General features: G+C 43.7%; 1 protein-coding gene and 1 long non-coding RNA gene across 3 annotated transcripts in view; one reads left to right on the forward strand and one right to left on the reverse strand.

The window, feature by feature from the left end:
* The window catches only part of Prdm6 (PR/SET domain 6), a 98,056-nt gene that overhangs the window by 21,758 nt on the left and 55,143 nt on the right, over nt 1-21,155 (reverse strand). Inside the window, exons 3-4 of the mRNA XM_005069115.4 lie at nt 7,978-8,105; nt 4,414-4,538 (exon numbers count right to left, since the gene is read on the reverse strand). Of these exons, the coding sequence (XP_005069172.1) occupies nt 4,414-4,538; nt 7,978-8,105 (253 nt within the window). The remainder of the gene's footprint in view (nt 1-4,413; nt 4,539-7,977; nt 8,106-21,155) is intronic.
* LOC110340732 lies at nt 14,077-18,851 on the forward strand. 2 transcript variants are annotated; one of them, XR_002382531.2, is made up of 5 exons: nt 14,077-14,176; nt 14,731-14,990; nt 15,085-15,112; nt 15,788-15,927; nt 18,685-18,851. It is a non-coding gene; the product is annotated as an uncharacterized LOC110340732 (long non-coding RNA). The 2 variants fall into 2 exon arrangements; XR_002382532.2 differs by lacking the exon at nt 15,085-15,112.

The following is a 21,155-nucleotide window of genomic DNA, read 5'->3' on the forward strand; positions in this document are numbered from 1 at the left end:
ACACCATTGCAAATGCTTCCTTTCAGGCCTTGCACACAGATCCCCTGTTGGATTAAATGGTACCATGGTAACCTAAAGGTCACACGGATAAAGGGTAGCATGGGGCTCTCCTTAGGCCGGATCCCTGCTATCGGTGGAATGGAAGGGGTGAGAGGCCCTGGACAGAGGTGGCCCTTTTTATTTGCTGTTCTTTGAAAATGAAAAGGAGCCGGGCTCCTCGAGGCAGGGTCTAGTCCAGTGCAACTCCCGCACAGCCGTCAAGCCACCTCAGCTTCGCGCGGAGACAGAACAAGCAATAGGAAGACTTGTTTAACATTTACTCCCCAGGCTGCTTCTTTCTCTCTTTTAATTTCCTCCGAAGAGAACATGAACCACTCCAGTCTCTCCACTCTGCAGGAGCTCATCCCCCACTGGAAGCCTGGGGCAACCTTGCCCCTTCTTACGGATGCGATCTGTCGGCACGAGTGTTCCTTCAGGCCCTTTGAAAGGCCCACAGTGGATGGAGGGGCACTCCCTTTTGGAGCTCTCTTACATTTTTAAGTACAGTTTTTTTAAAAAAGAAAACAACACAGGAATTGCTTCCAGAGCCCAGATGCCTATGAGGAACACTGTCTCCTCTTTAAGTGCGAGCGGTTTTTGCTGACATGTCCAAGCAGTGAGGGTACCCAGTGGCCCCCCAGCTACATGCTGCTGACAGAAGGAGGCTACTTACTAAGCCCCAGGTCCCACTGCACATGATTAATGGGAAGTGTGTATCCTGCATGTTGAAAGAACCATGGGGAGAAAATGATACTTTTTATAACCAAACGTGCTTAATAAGTACTGTTCACTGACTAAAATCACATTTTCCTTGGATATCTTGGTTCGGTATCAAATTCATTAAAGAAGGGAAATCTGTCTGAAATAATTTTTAATCTCCTCTTATAATTGTGATGGCAGATCTCATCTTATCCAGTGTACCCTTACTTTAACTGTATGTGGTGTGTATGTGTGTCCACGCATGTGAGCACATACTGGGGGGTGTGTGTGTGTGTGTGTACATGTGTATGTGTGTATCTGTCTGCCAGCTTCGCCCCTTCCATTTTGTAGGTCTTATGATTGAATGCAGAGATCCATCAGGCATGGTGGGTGCCGTTACCTGCCGAGGCATCTCCCCAGCCCTTGCCTTCAACACTATAAGGAGGTGCATTTGACTGGGGAGTCTTTGCCCTCAAGGAGCTCCTTTTTGAAACCTAATTTATTCTGTGACCAGCAAGGTGAGGTAAAAAAAAATCATCTTAGAATTGCTGACCCGTTGAGATGATTTAAATGACTCAGGGTGAGGAAGGCTATCTGTTAAATTCCCTGCCATGTCCCTTCACACATCTGCATGTCTAAGTCACATGAATATTGTCTTAGCACAGAATAAGGAATCCTCATTGAAAAGCACTCCCTGTTCAGCTGCTCTGTGATCTAATGGAATGGGACTCTATCTCAGAACTGAAGTCATGTTTCTCCCCTCACTATCTGACAAAGCCTGCTGCTGGCTTCTTGAGTGGCCAATCGCATGACAGATATATGACTTTGAGACAGGAAGAGAAATAAAGTTCCCATAACACCCTCAGGGGAAAGAGGCACTGCCACCAGTAAGCCTTTTAGCCAATGACTTAATTCCCTTTAAACTTCCCTCAGTCCTTACCAAGAACTCCGAACTGAAACCAAAAGGGGCAATTTAGCTATCCTACTGAAGCCGCAAACTAACTGCACACTGTTGTGACTTCAGGACCGAAATGGCATAACGTTCCCTGGCAGAGTTCACTTAATACTCCAGTCAGAATCCTCAAGAATGCTTCATACAGTAGGGAGTGCCAGAGAAAGGGCTGAAAACAAACGGTGAGCTGGTCCAGAAGTCACATTGTTAATGGCACTATGGCTCTGAATCTGAATACCACTTGGTGTACTCAGACCACCTGCCCAGTGGTTATGAATGGCAAACGGACAGCAAAATGCCCTATCTCCAGCCCCAGTCACCCCCATGTATGTAATAGCTTTGTGAGGTAAAAACAATGTATGAACATATGACTTTTACTCTAGAGATCCAAGTAGGCATGGCAATTCCTGTGTGGTCATCCCACACTTTCCATTTCTAACTCAAAATTCAGGAAATAGTCACCCCTTAGACTAGAAGACTCAGTCATTCTTGGCAACTTTTTCTGGGTAACTAAAATGTTAGAAAATGATGCTGGCCTTGCTTCCTGAATACGCCTAGTGTCTAATTACTTCTCACCACCTCATCACTTCCATGTTGGTCCATACCACCATCATTTTTCCCCTACTTTCCATAAGAGCGCCTGAGTTCTGCATCATCGTCACAGTGTAACCTGCACTCAAAAGACAGAGTAATCCATCCCATTACAACTTCAGCCAGACCATCTCACTACTGCTCAAAACTCCATTGCAGCCCCATCACCTGGCTCACAGAGTAAAAGGCAGGGTCCTTAAAGGGGACCAGAACATGCCCCTCCGTCCACCCACACCTGACTGTCACTCCTCCACACCCAGGCCAACTTCTGGGATGCTCTTCCACGAGCAAGGGACATTTCCATCAAGAGGCTCTTAGGGGTTTGGTTCAAAGGCCTGTGATGCCCATCTGTAGAGTAACACGTGACTCATTCCCTCACCTCCTTAAGTCTTCAGTCAAAGGCTAGCTTGTCAATGGGGACACTTCAAGTCATTCCCTAAATCTGTAGTCACAAACTCCTATCACCCTTGTCCTTTTTCTGCTTTCCTAGCTCCACAACATGCTACTGCCTGGGGAGGTATGTAAACATCTAATTAGTTATTTACAGCACCTTGCCCCTAGACATAAGCTCCATGAGGGTAGGATTTCCTTATTATTTCTTCCTTCTGCATTTACGGCACCTAGCGAAGACTAGCCCATAGTAGGTGATCCATAAATAGGAATTAATGACTCTTTGAGCTATGAGCTGTACATGAGAACATCTAGGCTTCTGTGTGCTTACACCTACACACTGCTCAACATACAACAGCGTCTTCAGAGTGGAAATTCAAGGAGGAAATGGAGGACATTGCAGGATTTCCCAAACCCTTTGGCTTATACCCCACATGTAAGGAGCTGAGTTTGTGTCAGGGTTCTAGCACACAGAAAGCCCATGGTACTAGCCAGATGTTCTTCTAGTTCTTGTCATGAGGGAAGCAGACACAGTGTCATCCTGAGGAAGGGAGAACATAGTGGTCTCCATGCTTGTGTCTGCTCTACTGCCAACCTCACAACCGTGTCCAAAGTAGAGGCTGCCTCCACTGAAAACAGAGGCCCCCTCTAACAAAGGTATCACAGCAGAAAGAACAATTTCCAGGGGAAACTCCATGAGTCAGGAGAAGGGCAACATACATGTCTTCATTTGAGCTTGGTTTAAACTAGGGTAAAACAGAAAAGTTGATAGCACTGTGCACTTTATCAATTGTCTTTTTCTCAAAGGAATTAAAGATAACAAGGACAAGATCAGCACTGTGATGGGTAGTGCTGAGGACATTTGTGGGATGAGTGTGTGAGACAGACAGACAGACAGACAGACAGAGAAAGGAGAAGGAAGTAGGAGAAGACCACTTCTTCCAAGACTAAGCTGTCTGTCCATCTGTTGTCTCTGTTTCTCTCTTGCAGCATATCAAATTATCATTTCACAGATGAGTCGGCTTAGCGACAGGAAAATACAGCATCATTGAAGCTAGTGTTCTTCCTGACGCACCCTGGGATTGCCTAAATCTGTTCCAAATATGGATATCACCTGACCTGTTTCCCAAGCATCGATGCCCGAACGTGCAATAAGTTCAAGTAGAAGTTGCTGCAAGTTCACATCAGCTCAAATAGTCTATTGCTATCTTAAAGGTAATGGTTGGAGGGATAACAATGACAGAAGAAAATTTTGTGGCTCTAGACGTGGTTTTAAGCAAGTAAATTAGGAAGACTCAAATTCCACAGCTGTATACCTGTAGCTTTTACTCTCCTTACTCTAGTGACTATCCTAATTGGCTGCAGAAGTGATATTCCTCATTGAGCAATATTCTTTGTTATTTTTGTTTAGAGTGTGGCTCCAGAAAAACCGCCTCCCTTCAGAGCAGAAACTCTGGTGTTTTCCCTCTGACAGTGGCAAGCAGAGAGGCAGACACTAGTCTCAGTTGAGACCAGCTGACTTCACATTTTTTTTGTCAGCAATTCTTGAAAACTCTGGCAAGGGCTTTGAAAGTGTGAACAGGCAAAGAGCCAGAAAGGAAACAGCGATAGAATGTCCCGTGCATGTTTGCATTATGTATCACAATGAACCACATTTCACAAGCTTCAAAAACATTCTTAAAAAGTCATCTTTGAAACAGGTACATTTTTAGTGTGAATTCAGAACTGAAGTAGATTCTTACAGTTTTCATCCTGGGCAATGCATTGTAAGGGGATCCCAAAGAAAGACGTATAGCTGTCATTGTACCACACCAGAAGCTCGGTACCCCTGGGAATATCTATACAGGCTCGGTAGAATATATTCGACCTATTTAAAACAAAAGAAAACCCAGCTTAGTAAGATGTAATGCTCATATGTCCCACTGCATTTTTATTGCCCCCAAAACATTCTGCCCAGCTCCACCTAAACAGTTTATAATAAATCTACACCCACCTTATTATCCCAGGCAACCGAGGAGAGCCTGTAGCTCAGTATAATAAACAGCATAGAGTTTAATTCCACAGTATCCTCCGTAGAGGGTCTTGAAGAGACAGATATGTGGCCCAGGAGACAGTCAGATTTTTTTTACTAAAAAATTATTATTAAAATATTTATTGAAAAAAATTATAAAAAATAAAAATTCTGCCTCACACTAAAGAGAAAATTCTTCCTGGTGGCAAACTACATAGGCAGTGAGTGCTGCCCCAACTTCCTAGGTAAATTTAACACAATTTACTATTTGAAGAAAGAGTGATGGGTGTATTCTGGAACCTTGGCATTGGGAGTTCCCAAATTCATAATAAAATAAAGCAACTTAGTGATTTAAGGACCAAGAAAGCGAAAACCCCTCCTATCTGCTCCCCTTTTCCTCCCTAAAGTTTGATGTAGGAGAAGAGAAAAGCCCTCTTGTGTAAAATGGATGGAAATTCAATAAATACAAGAGGAGCACTTTACTTGGGCTGAAAGATTACACCCTGGATGATGGAGAAAAATCTGCAGGTTTTTAGAATGAGGGTGTTGAGACTGGTTTCCTCAATGAAGGATTGTTACAAATATTAGCCTCAAGTTCCAGATAAAAGTGCTTAGGGTTGGTGGGCCTTAAATTTTGCCTTTCTGTAAAGAATTGGCTGCAACAGTGTAATTTGTTCCTTGTAGAACACTGCAGACAAGGAGAACCTTCCTCCACATTTTTCATGGCAGTGAGATATGCACTTGTCAACATATTTTGTCACCACAAAGTGGCTCTTGGCAATAGGATCATAAAGATCAATAAAAAAGTGCAGATTCTCAATATTTTACTCACAGCTGCAAAAATTTCATTTATCTTGTTATTTTCCTTACTTACTGCCATTCTGTCTCATGAGGGCACTGCTAGCTAAGCAAAACGTTTTTCCCCAACATTCTATGAATATCTGACAAAAACTCCAGCCACTTGTCCAGCCCTCGCTGCCCTTCCTGCCCTGGCACCTCTAGGAGCTGTATATTTTATTAATTTTTTCCACTGCTGCATTTAAAAAAATCAAAATTGGAAGCGAGTTATAAATCACTGACATCTCTTAACTTGAGAAAAATTGAGTCTACTTTGTACCTCACCCTTGTAACATTTCATCTCTGGGTTTGCCTTCCTTTAGTATAAACACAGCGCCCGGCAAATGAATGTGCTAAAACCAAATGACACACTTCGCTGCTGAAAGACCAGAACTGTTTTTGAGCAATGGGTGGTCTTCTGAGGCACAGAGTAGGCGAAAGACGGGGAACTGTGTAAGCGTACACCATTCCTTACAAGCACCCAGAGCTTCCAAAGCTTGCACAAATCCCTGCATGGTGAAGCACATCAAAGGGTTTTCCCCTTTTCAGATAATATTTCCTTTGCTGACATGTATTTAGTATTGTGGTTGGATGACTCATAAAGATAGCTTCATGGCGTCCCAACGCAGTTGAAGCAGAACACATGCCAACAAACATTATTGTCAGCCTCAAAATAAAAACAAAACGTTCAGCTAAGGGTCAATCAATCAAGGGCGCTTTGAAGAAAATTCCATTTAGATATTACAAATCATAACAGAATGAATTTAAACCAGCTGACATTTTGTGAAGAGGACGTTCATGTACAATAAAAATTAGGCTGGCTCTTCGGGGTCCAACTTTTCTATTTTCTTACTTTTGGACGTGGTCACTAGTGATGGATGCCAGTTTTTTAAATTGTGTTTTTGTAGCTCATTGTATAAAGATCTGCCGTAATCCAAAACAGATCGGCTGAGAGAGAGCTCGTAGCTTCAGCGCCCTCATGAAAGGAAAGTTGTAAAATCCACTTAATATTGACAGATAGGTAATGGCTTACTCATGCCCCTTTCCCCAAAGGGGTTTCTTGTCCCAAATTTAGAACTTGCCTCAAGAGCTCCCTTGGCAATTATTATAGAAGTGGCCAAACTATCTCTGGCTGACTGGACAAGCGCAGCCTTTGCTAACTGTGGAGCTCGCTCGGGGTTGCCTAGAAAATTCATGATGGCAAATGTGTGCACTGCCAGGTTTGCCCCGGCGTTACCAGTCTCCTGCATTATTTCATGAAAGCCATTACTTAATGAAAGTGTTTGGGGAACCCAGGCAATGAGTCAGACACTGCCCAAGTATGTTCTTTTTAGAAGTAGAGACCTTCAGAGAGCAAGCAAGCCAGATCTGTGCACCCTCTAAGATATAAAGAAAAAAATTTAAAAAGACTTCACTTTAAAAAAAAAAAAGGAAAATAAATAGCCCCAGGCAGAACTCCAAGTTGCAGAGCACAAGGCTCTCCGCTTTGATGTGTCTGTGGTGCCCAATAAAGCTAAACAGTTGCTTCTGACTCTGAAGGGAACACGGCTGTTTATAACTGAGCTCATATATTTATAAGGCACGTGTTTTCGAGGGATTCTGAGAAGAAGGCTTAGCGGTGGGGCTGTTTTTCTGTTTGGTTTGTTTCTGCCTTCTCATCTTGATTCCAGCCTTCCTTAGGAATGGGGTGGGGGCAGCAGGTGCATTGAGAGGGGTGGCTTAGTGCTCCATCCCTGTGTGACTCTGGGAAGTGAGGATATCTCTCCTTGGATCTGTCATCCTTTGGGCTCTGCCCATTGGGTGGGGGTGGGGCTTCTTTTCTCTACTTGAAATAACTAAACTACATCACCTGGAACACAGCTGAAATCATCAAAGCGCCAGACCCAGATGCTCTGGAACCTTTTGAGAGAGCAGGAAAGGTCACCACGGCTCAGTCCCGCTGCTGAGCATGGCTGGTTTTGGAAGATTGAGTTCTTGGGTTTTCCAGACCTCTGTGCAAATGAACCCTATTCACTCTCTGAGAAGCAGACTGAGGGAGACTGAAAGGAACAGACCTGGAACTGAGTTCCCAAGCTTCCATTTACCTGTGTGTGTGTGTGTGTGTGTGTGTGTGTGTGTGTGTGTGTGTGTGTGTGTGTGTGTGTGTGTTCCCATCTGGTGGCGGATTAACCCCAGGTCAGTGGGGCTGCCAACCTCATTTGCGTCAGTATGGACATTCAAGTCATGATATAGAGTAAACTTCAGCCTGTGTACAGAGTCAAAGAGGGCATCTGCTAGTGCCTTTATTTCGGAGTGTCCAGGAAATACTGACCCCTGGAACTAAGGCATTTCAGAAACCCAGCAAACAAAAAACAAATCTACCCAGAGTTCTGCAGGATGCTTTCAACCACTTTGCAGCAAGCCTGAGTTTGTATGTGCGAGCCAAAGGGCTCCAGCGGTAAATCAAGACATACTTTACCTGTACTGAACTACAGTTAGATTCTGTTCTCCACAGTGCCTTGCACATCGGATATACCTCATCCAGCTGGACTTACTAGGCTCCCCACCATCAATAAAGTGCTGTAGTGTCCCATCTTGATCATAGATCTAGAGAAGAGGTCAGAAGGTCAAGTAGTTAGAACGAATCATGAGCAATCATTTTCCCTGTTTCCCTTGGTGTCTTTCCACGTCAGCGCAGAGATTTACGGTCCTGGGGTTTGCTAGTGCCTATTGATGGCGATGGAAACTCAGCCAGGGTAACAGGAAAATATGTTTTGGTGAGGCAAGTCGATCACGTTTCTCTTATCAAGCCAATCTTCTCTGTATTAAACATAGTTGTGGTATCTCAAGGATGTGACCATATTTCCCAAAGAATATTTAACCTACTTTGACAGGCTAGTCTTAAATAATGAGCTGCTGGGTAAACAAAGCAAGCTGAACAGAGAGGCCACACTGACATGATTGGAACAAGCACATAAAAGGCCCTCGGTCTCCATCATGCAACTATTCCAAAGCATCCGAGGAAGGCAGTCACTGTCCATCCACAGAGCTGGGCGACCCCCAGCAAAAGGCAGCTGGGAAGCTGTAGGACTGTAGAGGACTGGTAGAAAAATGAAATAAAGGGACTGTCCCCTCCCAGGAGATGTAGGTCTCTGGAACCCTTAAGGGAGGAGCCATCCCAAAACAGTTGTCTCCTGTGGAGTTTACATGTCTCAACCAAGGTCACTTTCATCATCATTGCCTTAGGTCGACCCTAGCAGACTCTTCAGGATAGGAAAAAGAAAAAAGAAAACCCTCTTCAAACCTGTCAATAAGCACAGGACACCAACCCCACCCCACCCCCAAAAAATCCTTATTCGAGCAACTTGGCTAGCCACACTGTGAGTGTTGAAAGTAGAGTCACTACAGTTCCTCCAGAAACCACGTTGGTTCCAGGAACGGGAGATGAGGCAGTTACATATCCAACAAATAGTGATTCTCTAAGGTGTCCCTAGACTGAGGTCGCCAGAAGCACAAGGCAGTTCAATAGCTCCTTGGGGGTCTGGGGAGATAGTTGAGTTGGTAATGTGCTTCTTGCAGAAATGTGAGGACCTGAGTTAAATCCCCAGCACCCACACAAAAAGCTGGGTAGAGTAGTGCAAGCTTGTAATCCTACCGCTGGGGAGGCAGAGGCAGAGGCAGGCAGACCTCTGGGGCCTGATGGCCTATCAGCCTGCCATATGACAAGTTCCTGGTTCCAGTAAGAGACTCTGTGTCACCAAACTAGGGGAAAATTAAGTATATTTTGAATAGCGTCAACACAGCCTCCTGAGAGTTGCTGACAGTTCCGCAGAGCATCCTGAGAAACCACACCTCTTTTTCTGAGCTCTCCCACTTTTCTTATCCAAGTAAACATTCAGAATAAATCTTCCAGAGGAAACCTCATTGTGTGACCATTCATGCTAATTCAGATGAGTGTTTCTATTCTGAGGGACCCTGGGCTTTTTTTTTTTTTACTTTCACCCATTATTTTAAAGCAACTGAATACTCTCCCTGCTTTTCCTGATATTGTCTCCTCCCCCAGCCTCTCCATTGCTCCCCAATAAAAGGCAAACATTAGTCCAATAAACACAATCATCTGTGAATTTAGGACTTGACAGCCACACCAAGACGATCACAGCTGATAATCAATTCAAGCTGAAAGGAAGGAAAATGTCCCTGGACTGGGTTACAGTTGGGGCTAAATACTTTTCCAATTCCTTGCTTTGGGAAAACAACAGAAAATGGAAACATGTTACCCGGTGGATGCATCTGCTGAGCAGCAAGCTAAAGACAGACACCACTTTAGAGTACATCACATTGACTGTTTTTGTTGTTGTATATGTTTGTTGTTGTTGTTTTCCTTTTTTTTAAAGACAGTCAGTCAAGTAACATTCAAAAATCTCGCCACTAAGCCTACTGTCACCAGTCAGAGAGATAGAACGAAACTGTCCTGCACCGCGACACCACTATTGATAATTAGAGGAATAAAATTGGTTTTTTCCCTTTCCCCACAAAGACAACTTGCATAGAGGCTGCTGGCAATAATTACTACAAAATACCCCCAAGAAGTGCGCACAGCAGTCCTCTTTAGGGTCCTCAGCATCCAGGGACACTAACCCTGTGGACGGACAGACAGCACGCGGTACTAGGCCAAGCCTTCCAGGCTTTGGTCAACCCTGATTGCAATATTTCACATGAAACTGTGATGCTGCTGCATACTTTCTTCAGTCTCCTAACTGCATGCTTAGTATGGAAAATACTCATCTGGCCTTGGCTCTGCTCTCGAGCTTCGAAGCACGGCTACCACCAGACCCAAGCACATCTCCTTCCTAACGGCTCTTAGGGGCATTTAACTCTCCCTCTCCACTGTAAGCACCCTAGCTAACTTCCTTTCCTGCTGGAAATGGGGCAAGAGCCCCTTGACCCATCTTTATAGGATCTCTAAGGTATTATCTAAGCTGTTGCCAGTGCAAACCTTAAAATATGGATATAACTATACCTCTGTGCCCGACACCTGGGGTAGGGGTGGGTCCTTCACAAATTGTATACATTTCGGGTTGTACAGCACATGTGGGGTCCCTTAAAGGGGCTTACTACACTGATATGACCAGTATCTCCTCCGTGGCTACTGGGATCCCAGAACTCAGGGCTTTTGCACTTGTCTCAAGACAGCCCTGAGCTCTTTGTGGTCTGTGCTGTTAAGAGCCAACATTTAAATGCAGCCTTTCTTGTAAGAGCCAAAATGAGTCAGAAAATTCTGATGCCTATGTTTTTTCCTTAGCACAAAGAGCATAAAACCGGAAGAGGGGTGTGCAAGTGTTGAGTGCTAAACAGAGACTAAAGACATCTCCAAGAGATGGGGCAACAAATGTGTGTTTTGTTATTCACTATGGTCAGTTAGCTTTGGTAACATTTAAGAGCTTGGTTAAACAAAATCTGTGTGTAGCTATCTCCCAGACTGCAGCCATCCTCTTCTAGGCAGAAAGAAGCTAAAGGGATGCCCAACGAGATGCATCAACGGCCTGCAGCTACAGCTGTAAATACAGGAAATTGTTCTCAAAGGCTGAACTGACACCCATATTTGCAGGACATTACCATGAAATTTTGAGATGGATACCTGATAGGCACCCCAAACACAAAGAATTTGGGAGACGAACTATGCCAAGACCCAGAATTACTGGCTTGTATTATCTATCTTTCAAAAGATTTTAAATAAGCAGGGGAAATTTTTTAAATGCTCCAAGTGTTTAGACAACTCCCCTAGGACCTGTGAAAACGTTGGAAAGGTCAGAAGTTGTTTATTCATTCAATGGGAGAGCATAGAGGCTTGAGTGTTAACTTTAGATTAGGAAAAAGATTCATTCTGCAAAAAACAACCACCGCAGCACAATCTTGCCAGAAAAGGAGCCCTTTATTCTGAATGAAAATGAACAGCATTTCAATATTTTCCCTGTTCTTTTCTAAAGTGAAGCAGATAACTCTCAAGGTAGGGGAACTGCAAGAAAAGAAACACAGGACACCTGGTCAGAGGTGGGTGGGGGTAAATTCTGTAATGGAGACTCTGAACTGTAGAATGGCTCATTTAGTATTTGTTATGTAAAAGCCAGTTCCCCTACTGCCAAGTGAAGAGTACTACAGCACAGCCACATTGGAGGACACTTGACAATATCTCAATAAATATGGGGATGGTTGTTTCCTATGGTTTAGCAATTTCACATCTAGAGAATTACCCCCATTGAAATTCTGCTGAATTCAGGAGATGGTTTCAAAGGCATTCAACAAAGAATTAGAGGGGGCTACAGAGATGGTTCAGTGGTTAAGAGCACTGACTACTCTTCCAGAGGACCCAGGTTCAATTCTGAGTACCTACATGACTGCTTACAACTGTTTGTAAGTCCAGCTCCCGGGGACCTGACATCCTTGGCAAAACACTAATGCACATAAAATGAAAATAAATAAATTTTTAAAAAGAATTTGAAATAATGGAAATATCTTATCATTGGAAGAGTCAGTTGTCTTATCTACTAGAAAAGCATTTGTTTAACACATTTAAAATTAATGAATTAGATTAGGAGATAAATATTAAAAACATAATGTAGACTGAGAAAAGCCAGTGGCAATCCATTATGCTACCAATTGCTAAAACATACAAAATAACTCTCTAAGTCATGCATGTTATGGCGGTACCTACTGTAATGTATAGCAAGCATATGTACATATACACAGCCAGCTCCAAAGTGCTACATGAAAATTATCCCTGACACACTCCTCAGAGAGGGACCTTCAGAAGCTTAGACGCTGGAGGGAAACAATGACATTACACGTCAAAGACTTCGTTTCTTGAAACAAATATGGCAAAGTGTTGACTCCTGGTCAGTGTTTTGGTACATAAGTGATATCTGCACAATGACTCTTTTTTCTCTTTCCCCTTTTTTCCTTTGTTTTCACACTAGAGATTAAACCCAAGGACTCCCATTGGCTGAGCACTGACTCCCACTCTGCTCCAACCCAAGATTCTACTTTGCTTTCTGATCAAAGAAAGAAGAAAAATAGAAATAGGACATAGAAACCTGTGCCTTTGTTTCCTTGTGCTTTCAGCGCGCGTGTGTGTGTGTGTGTGTGTGTGTGTGTGTGTGTGTGTGTGTGTGTGTGTTGCTAAGACAAAGGGGCTGCCTGTTGCAGGAGGTTAGGAGTTCATCAGTGCACCCTCCTGGGAAGAAGCTTGTAATATGTGTCTGCATTGTGTGCACGCCCTGGGAAGACGCCTGTAATACATATCTCTAAATTATCGACTCTGATTTCCTTTGTGATTGCTGCTGCTATTTTAAAACGATTGCTTCTGACCTGTGCATCTCTTCTATCTTGTATCAACAGAAATAGCAAAATGAGTAATGGCAGAGCTAATTCTTACTTTTAATGGGGATTTTAAGTTTTCGATTCCACAATACCAGCTGTAATACCACGCATGTGGCTACAATAAAGATCACACAAGTTCTCTCACTCCAAACCTCCATAAGAAAGGCACAGTGTCACCTTCCTGGTATCGGAAGAGCCATTCTCTTCTACGCTTATGTTTTCCTAGGAGGAAGATGCATGCCACTGTTGGACTATAATGATTGCTGGTAACAGTAAGTAGCTTGACTACAGCTTAGCCACTCGTGAATGCCACCAGCGGGGATAACTACAATGCAGAGCATAGGGGCAGTCAAACCAGAAATGGATCCATTTTATCACTAATAGGAAGACACCACCTTCTGAACGATAGAAATCTGAATGAAATGTGGCTCTGTGGCGCAATGGATAGCGCATTGGACTTCTAGTGACGAGAAATCTGAATGAACAGGGTAAAGCAAGATGGGCAAATGAGCCACTCACAACTTCATTTTGCTTACCAAGTGTTTAAATTTTTTAAAATGTGGACTAATTTGATTTTCAACTTCTCTTGGAAAATTGCAAAGCAGGTCCCCAATCTTGCTGAGGAAAAGTGTCCCCCTCCAGGCTTCCCAATCCCTAGAACATCTTACTGGCTCATGGGACACTGACTTCACCAATGCTCCCAGTAATTTACCTACCCGTTGGGCCTCCATTAGCACTTACTGGCAACCACAGCTACAGGGGAATCAGTGCCATGACTTTACCAGAACCTTGAAGTAACAGCCCAAAAATGCTGCAAATATCCGTCACTCTGGTACTGCCCAGAAGCCTTGTCCTTCCAGAGTAAGGGAGAAAATTCCTACATACACACACACACACACACACACACACACACACACACACACACACGCACGCACGGATGCACACATGCACACGTGCACACACGCACACACACGTGTTTTATCAGCACAGGTTTTAAGTATCTTTTTAAGATAGAATACCTTGTGATTAATTCAATGAAGTCTTGAGCACTGTGGTACGTGTGAGCCTGTAAGCACAGAACTTGGGAGTTGGAGGCAGGTGCACTACAGGGTCAGCCTGAGCTACAAGTCCTTAGGAAGGAAGAAAGGAAGGGAGGGAGGGAGGGAGGGAAGAACAGAGGGAGGGAGGGAGAGAGGGAGTCAGGGAGGTTCGGAGAAATGTTAAAAGCAGTACCAATGTCCTGGCTGAAGAAGGATAGCTTATTGGAAGCAACAGCACTGCTCCCTGAGACCATTCCTGAGGTATCTGGAGAAGTCCTGTATTGACTGGGGGTTGGGGATGGAACACTATATGGAAAACCACAAGGAGACCATTTCCTGTGGAGGATAAGGCCTGCAGGAAGAGTAAGCAATTCTGCTAAAACACTTAAAAGGATTCTTAAAATGGTAAATCTAGAGCACAGGAAACTCAGTGCCCATCTGTCCCAACATGGTCAGCTGAGACAAAAGGAAAGTCCCAAAAGGTAGTGATTTAAGCACTCCCTGTGAGAGGGCTGGACAGTGGCAGACCACCTGACAGTTCACCTCCTCTCCTTTCCTGAGTGGGGGCTGCCTCCATTTTTTTTTTAATTCTGAGAGTGCACTGAAGAGGTCCAGTAGCTTTGAATTAAAGAAACCTGAATTACAAATAGTGAATTCATTCCTTGCAATACCCCAGTGCCGCAGTTTTGTCCGAATAAGGAATAAAGGTAGTCCCTGGAGTTGGACTGTGGGATTAACCAGTTTTCACAGTGTGGAGAGACATTCTCAACTCTATATCCTTGTCCCCAACCTTGTCTCTTCCCTTCCCTGAGGAGGCCCTGGGCCCTGGCATTTGGTTGTTGAGTCTCTTTCAGCTTTGCCCAAGCAGCTGAGGTGAGGGAACATTTTATACGCAAGCATCCAACTCAAGCATCCAAGTCAGTCTCTGACTGACCAGAAGCACAGCTTCATGAAGACCGTGGATCTTATTCAAGGGTTCGGAAGAAATTGTTCCTAAATACAAAGAACCTGGCTGGAACTCGGGCTCTGAAGACCATCTCTTTGAAGACAGCGTCTCAGACACTCTGAACTGCAGGTGAATTTTCTGTGGTGATTAGAGTGTGGGCGGGAGAAGGGGCGAGGGGTGCTCTGGGGACACCTGTGAGCGTTTGTTATCAATCTCTTCACAGCTGATGGAGAGGACACCTTTACTGAAAAGTAGGTTTTACTTTCAACATACAGTTGGCAGAGGAACTCTTAGGTATCACAGGTGAAAGTATGTATTGTATGAGTCTGTGTAGTTAGGGGTGATCACAGGGGTGTGCCTGGGGTGTCCTTACCATGTGAGTTACAGTCATGGCTCCATCATGATGTGACATTGGGTAGTTAGTTGTTCAACCTCAAAAAATCTGAGAAATGGGGTGGAGGGAGGGTGCTAATAAGGTCCCTACTCTAGGGACCAAGATGAAAATCAAATGAGGAAGTATGTGCAAAGGCTTAGCACCCAGGGACCACTCAGGGAACATTAGGTATCCTTAGACCAGCATTATAGTTGATGGGAAATGTCTACCCAGGCAAAATTTAATGATCTGCTAGTGAATCGTGGCCATAATATATGTGTAGCAGGCTGATGTCTAGCTCAGTGATAGAATGCTCTGTCTAGCATGTGTGAGAACTTGGGTTAAAAAAATTAAGATAATATCTGTATTAGCATATACAGATGCATTACTCCCAAGATGATCAGATCACACACTCATTGAAAGCATAAATGTATTTCGTGGTTTTAAAATTTTAACTATACACACTTTTCATATACTAAAAAGAATGAGGAGATGACTTAGGATGTCAAATGGGGTATAAAAGTCAAATAGTTGTTTATATTTTATCTTTCAGGTGAGACTATTTAAAAGTAAAGGTATAGGAGGCTGGAGAGATGTCTCAGCAGTTAAGAGCACTGGCTGGTTTTGCAGTACACAAGTTCCATTCCCGGTACCCTCATGGTAGCTCACAACTGTCTTTAACTTTAGGCCCAGGTAATCTGATGCCCTCTTCTGGTGGACATTGCAAGCACATGGTTATGTCTACTTGTAGACATAACACCCATACTTATAATTTTCAACGTACAAAATAAAAGTACATATGACAATGCTGCACTAAAGTAACTACAGTCTAGAAAACAGTATACAAATTTGTCTCCAGGCCTGTAGTTTGTATTCCCAAATTTAATTATTTTAAGCTTGACAGGATACCTTGCCATTCACACAGACACCCACATCTTTAAGAACATTCCTGGGACATACTTGAAACTAACAGGTATTGATCACAAGTATTTTAATTAGTGGTGGCTTTGGGAGTCCAATATCTCCCTCCCTGTACATCAGCTACAAGGCAGGATAAGTGATCACTGATATATTGATCACAGAAAGCCCCTGAGCAGTATTTTATATTTCCATGAACTCACTTTACTCAAGCAGCAATCTGTATATGATCAAACGTACCTGGGAGCAGGGACATGTGTGAGTTCCAGCTCAGAGCCTCAAATGCATAAGGATTTGGCATAGTTCTCCACGCCAAGGAAGACACCAGGAACCCCCAAGTGTGGCTCCTAGTCTCCTGTGTGTTTGTTCATGCTCTCCCTCCCTGAACCCTCTCATTAAGGTACACACACTTAAGTGTGGGAGAGTGTGTAGACTGGGAGCCAAGGGCCGTTACTAGAGACCCTCCTCCACTATTCTCAGCATTATTCTTTGAGAAAGGGTCTCTCCCTGAACCCACAACTCATACTGTTTTGGTTAGAGAGGAAGTCAGAAAGTCCAAATGAGCAAGGTCTCTGCCCATCAGTTCTGGGGTTCCAGGTAACCACAGGACTGCTGAGTCTAGTCTCGGCTTGTAACACGGATGATGGGGTTCTCATGTTTGTGTGTTAAGCATTCTTAACTACTGAGCCCTCTCTCTAATGGAGCCAGATCAAGGTTTGAGAAGAGAGGTTACAGAGTCATACAGATTGAACACCCATCACCTGAAAATTAAAAATCCACAACAGTTCCAAAATATGAAACTTTTTAATATTATGTGAATGCTTGAAAACGTTATGGATTTTAGGGCACTTTAAATTGTGGATGTTGGATTAGGGTTGCTCCACGAGGAAACCAATGTAACACTTCCCAAATCCAAAAGATCCTGAGATCTCAACAATTTCTGGCTCCACACATTCCAGATAAGGAAAGTCAGCCCACTCCTCTGAAATGAGAGAAGACACCTTCCCCTCCATAGAGAAAGAGGAACACAGTCAGTCACCAAGTCATAAATCTTATGGCATTTTAGTCTCTACCATGCTAATTTGATTCTTAAATCTCATCCATGAGGGGGGCTGGGGATATCGTTCAGTTTTAGAGATAATAAACTTGGAAGTTGTCCTCTGGCCTTCACAAGTTCTGTGACATGCACGCATCTGCATTCACACACAATTGTGATTGTGCATGCACATGCAAGTATACACATGTATACACACACACACATCCATACCAACAATAACATTTTTAGAAGGTACAAAAACAATCTTGTGCTAAGAACGATGCGTGACTCATCCGCAACCTTATGGTTGGTAGAAGGCCGCTGTGTTGTTGCTTTTTTTTTTTTAAATCATATCCCACTTGTCCTATCAGGGGAAAACAGCGGGGCTTTTTCTTTAAAAGCATCTAAAGTTTTCCAAATGAGGGTCATAACTATGTTCACAATGATTAATAACGCCATTCATCAAACAAATCCCTATTTTCAGAGCAAATGTCAATTTAGTGAAAATTACTTAATCTGTTAGTAAAATTTACACAACCAGAAACCATGCAATAGATGAAGACATAAATCCCCAGTGCTGTGTAAAACCACTCTCCTTCCATTGGCAGCGTGCCAGAATGGCCAGTGACATTAGGGAAAAAAAAAGAAGGCAGAAGGATGAGGAAGCCTATTCCACAGCACAAGTGTACATTAAGTACCAGCTAGTGTGCTCACACTGTTTGTGCTCAGTTTTATTTTTTCTCAAATTTGTAATTCTGTGTTTTTATTGTGATCTTCCCCCCAACACACTTCCTCCGTTACAATTGACTTTTATTGTTGTTGCTTCTAATGGGTAACACGCCTCCCCGCTTTGTTTTGGAATATTCTGGAATGTCTGGAATGCTAAGATTTGGAGACAAGACTTCAAAGGTCAAGTTATAAATGCCCCCATAAAGTAAATGAGTAATGATTATACACACAGTGGCTGTATTTTCAGTAATGCCGGGAGAAAGCTATATACTGTACTTTGTCAATCCGCATTCATCACATCCCAGAAATATTAGAAAATCATTACAGGTTTATGTTGAGCTTGCAGATAATACTAACATATAAGTCAAGACTGAAATATGGTAATCAGAAAAACAGTTGAAAAGTGTCGATGAACTGTAAAACACCAGTGGTGGCAAAGTCTTCACCAGAGACCCGGCTGTGAGAGGAGATGTAAATGGGTATTTTGGTCACACTATGGGTCAGTTGCTGCTAAGTGTCACTTAGCAGAGGAGATGGTGATTCTGAGGATTAGGACGGGACACTAGGGATCCCCTGACAACCTCCAGCATTTGATGACTCTCCCTTATCTCTGAGGACAGTGGTAGCCTGCCACCCATCAATCTGCAGTCTTCCTCAGACATCCCTGTCTGCTGAGCAGAGCAGGGCTTTGGGGAATCGGCTGCCATTATCAGGACTTTGTCTGTGATGTGAACAAGTCACTGAACCTTTAACTTCTCACTTGGCAGAAGCATGCATGCTGGAAAAGTCCTGACAGTTCATTCATTCAGCCCCACCCTGGAGCCAGCTGATGTCTGACTGGGCAGACCCTCCCTCTTTGATGTTGTACTCTTGTGAGAGTGCCCTGCTGTGAAAAAAATTTTATCCATCCAAATTAAAGAGAAATATTTCTGCATCCAGCTGTTAGCTGTGACATGCTTGCCATTTTTCAGGGCACTGGCCTGGTGCCATCCTCAAGCTCTACTGCAAAGCTATCTTTTCTGGCTCCACACTACAACAGTAATATCCACAGTGCACACACATCGCCAGTGTCCACAGCGCAGTGCTAGAGGGGAAAATACTGGTAATTGTACACTGCTAAAAACCACCTTGGAAATATTTACATGCATGCAGCAACTTACTCCCCTCCTCTCCTCTCCCATCTTGTCCTCTCCTCTCCCTTCCTCCCCTCTCCTCTCCTCTTCCCTCCACTCCCTTCCTCTCCTCTCTTTCCCTTCTCTCTCTCATAGTATTAGTGGTAAATGTAGAATCACAAATATAAAACTCTTTGCAGTGATGCACCCATCTAAAACTTGCTTAAATCCAGCATTTATTCTAACCCTGTTTTAATCAAAACAGCCAATCAGTCTTGCTCTCCACTGAATATATTTACAAATGAAATGAACTTGGATCCTATAAGAACTGGATCCACAGACTGAGTCCATGGTTTTAAGTGGCATCCATTCAGTAGTGAAGCCTCTGTGTGGATGCAAAGTCTCACGGAAGCTGGAGTGAACATTTAGCTGTAAGTCACCAAGGAGCTCTTCATATTCAGTCTACTGAGTAGCTTCCAGGAGCTTGCCATCCGCCACTGCCATGAACAGCGTTTACCTCACTTGAAGGACCGTCCTCTCCTGTACCAAGAGCAGAGTAACACACCCTGGCCCCACCGGCTCACCCATTCTAGTCTGGCTGTCTCCCATCTCTCCCACGTCCTCTGGCTGAGATGGAAAAACATCCGCTAAACAACATTGCAGCACTTGGTATCAGGGAATCTAGGAACCCCAGCTTGTGGCTGATCTCATCCTGTGACTGGTAGGTAAGAATAGCTACTCTTGTGTTTGTGGCGGGGTAGATTTTTGAAACAATAAATAAATAAACTTCAGAAGTGTGTTATGTGTGAGAAAGGGGGTGGAGTGACAGTTTCACAGGGGTCACTTGAGATGATCAGCAAACACAGATGTTTACATTATGATTCGTAACAGTAACAAAATTACAGTAATGAAGTGGCAATGGAAACTTGATGGTTGGGTCAACGCAACAGTGAGGGACTGGAGAAGCACATCCTAAGGGAATGCATGGAGGTTAATGCAGAGACAACAAAGCCCTCTGAAGCCCCCACCCGACTGGGACAGTGTGTCTTAGGGAGTACTGCTGAATCCTTCACTGTAACAGAAACATTTGACTCAAGGGTTCTAGTAGGAACATGGCATCTAGAGTTTGGTGAAACTGTCACTGATTTTACATCCTTAGCACAGTGGCTACTAAGGAATAAACATGTTAATGTAAGTTCTAAGGAATAAGGTTTCCAAGAAGTATCTTGGGCCAAAGTGTAGTGCCAATGGCTGCATTCAATAGGGATCATCACACGTGTATGTCAAAAGTCAGAGAAAGGCCGGTGCCATGGCACATGCATTTAATCCCAACACCCAGGAGGCAAAGGCAGGCTGATCTCTGAACTCAAGGCCAGCCTGGTCTATATGGCAAGTTCCAGGATAGCCAGGACTACATAGAGAGACCCTGTCTCAAAAATAAATTAATAAGTCAGAAGGATCACTTTTCTATCTGTACACACACACACACACACACTCATCCTAAAGCTCAACTCCCCTTTTTTTGTAAGAATTCTGTACAGTGTTTATCCCAGTGAGATAATGGCTTCCTATGGTTTCACTTCTTTTCAAAGCACTCCATTACTTTATTTCTCTGCTGAAATGTGTCATTCTTTAAATTATTATGTTTTTCTAAGTCTACAACATTCTTTTTGTAACCACACCAATAAAGTGTAATGTCAGACACACTTTATTAGGGGAAGGTTACTGTCTGTAGAGGACAAAACAACGTATTTCCGGACTTCAGTAATGAGAAATCACTTACATCGAATTGAGTCAGTTCCCAGCATGCCCTCGGTTCTCACTGGACACCATCTTGCTCTGGATCATAGGACAATGGCAGACTTTAAGTTAGCTCTTGGAGTCAGTGCACTCAAGGAAGTTAAGAGAGATCCCTGGGCTCCTCCAAGAGCAGCCATGGCTCCCAAGGAGTGTCCCTTGAGGTTGCTGCCATGCTGAGATACTGCTCTGAGGTCCCAAGTTAGCACCATATGGGGACAAGAGAAGACTTGTGAGTAGCATGGGGCGACTCCAGTGTATATGAGCCCTTGTCCTTGAAAAAGGTGTATAGCTGTACAGACAAACTAAACAAACACCATAGGCCATCA

Source organism: Mesocricetus auratus, unplaced genomic scaffold (genome assembly GCF_017639785.1).
Source record: "Mesocricetus auratus isolate SY011 unplaced genomic scaffold, BCM_Maur_2.0 Super-Scaffold_6730, whole genome shotgun sequence".
NCBI lineage: Eukaryota > Metazoa > Chordata > Mammalia > Rodentia > Cricetidae > Mesocricetus > Mesocricetus auratus.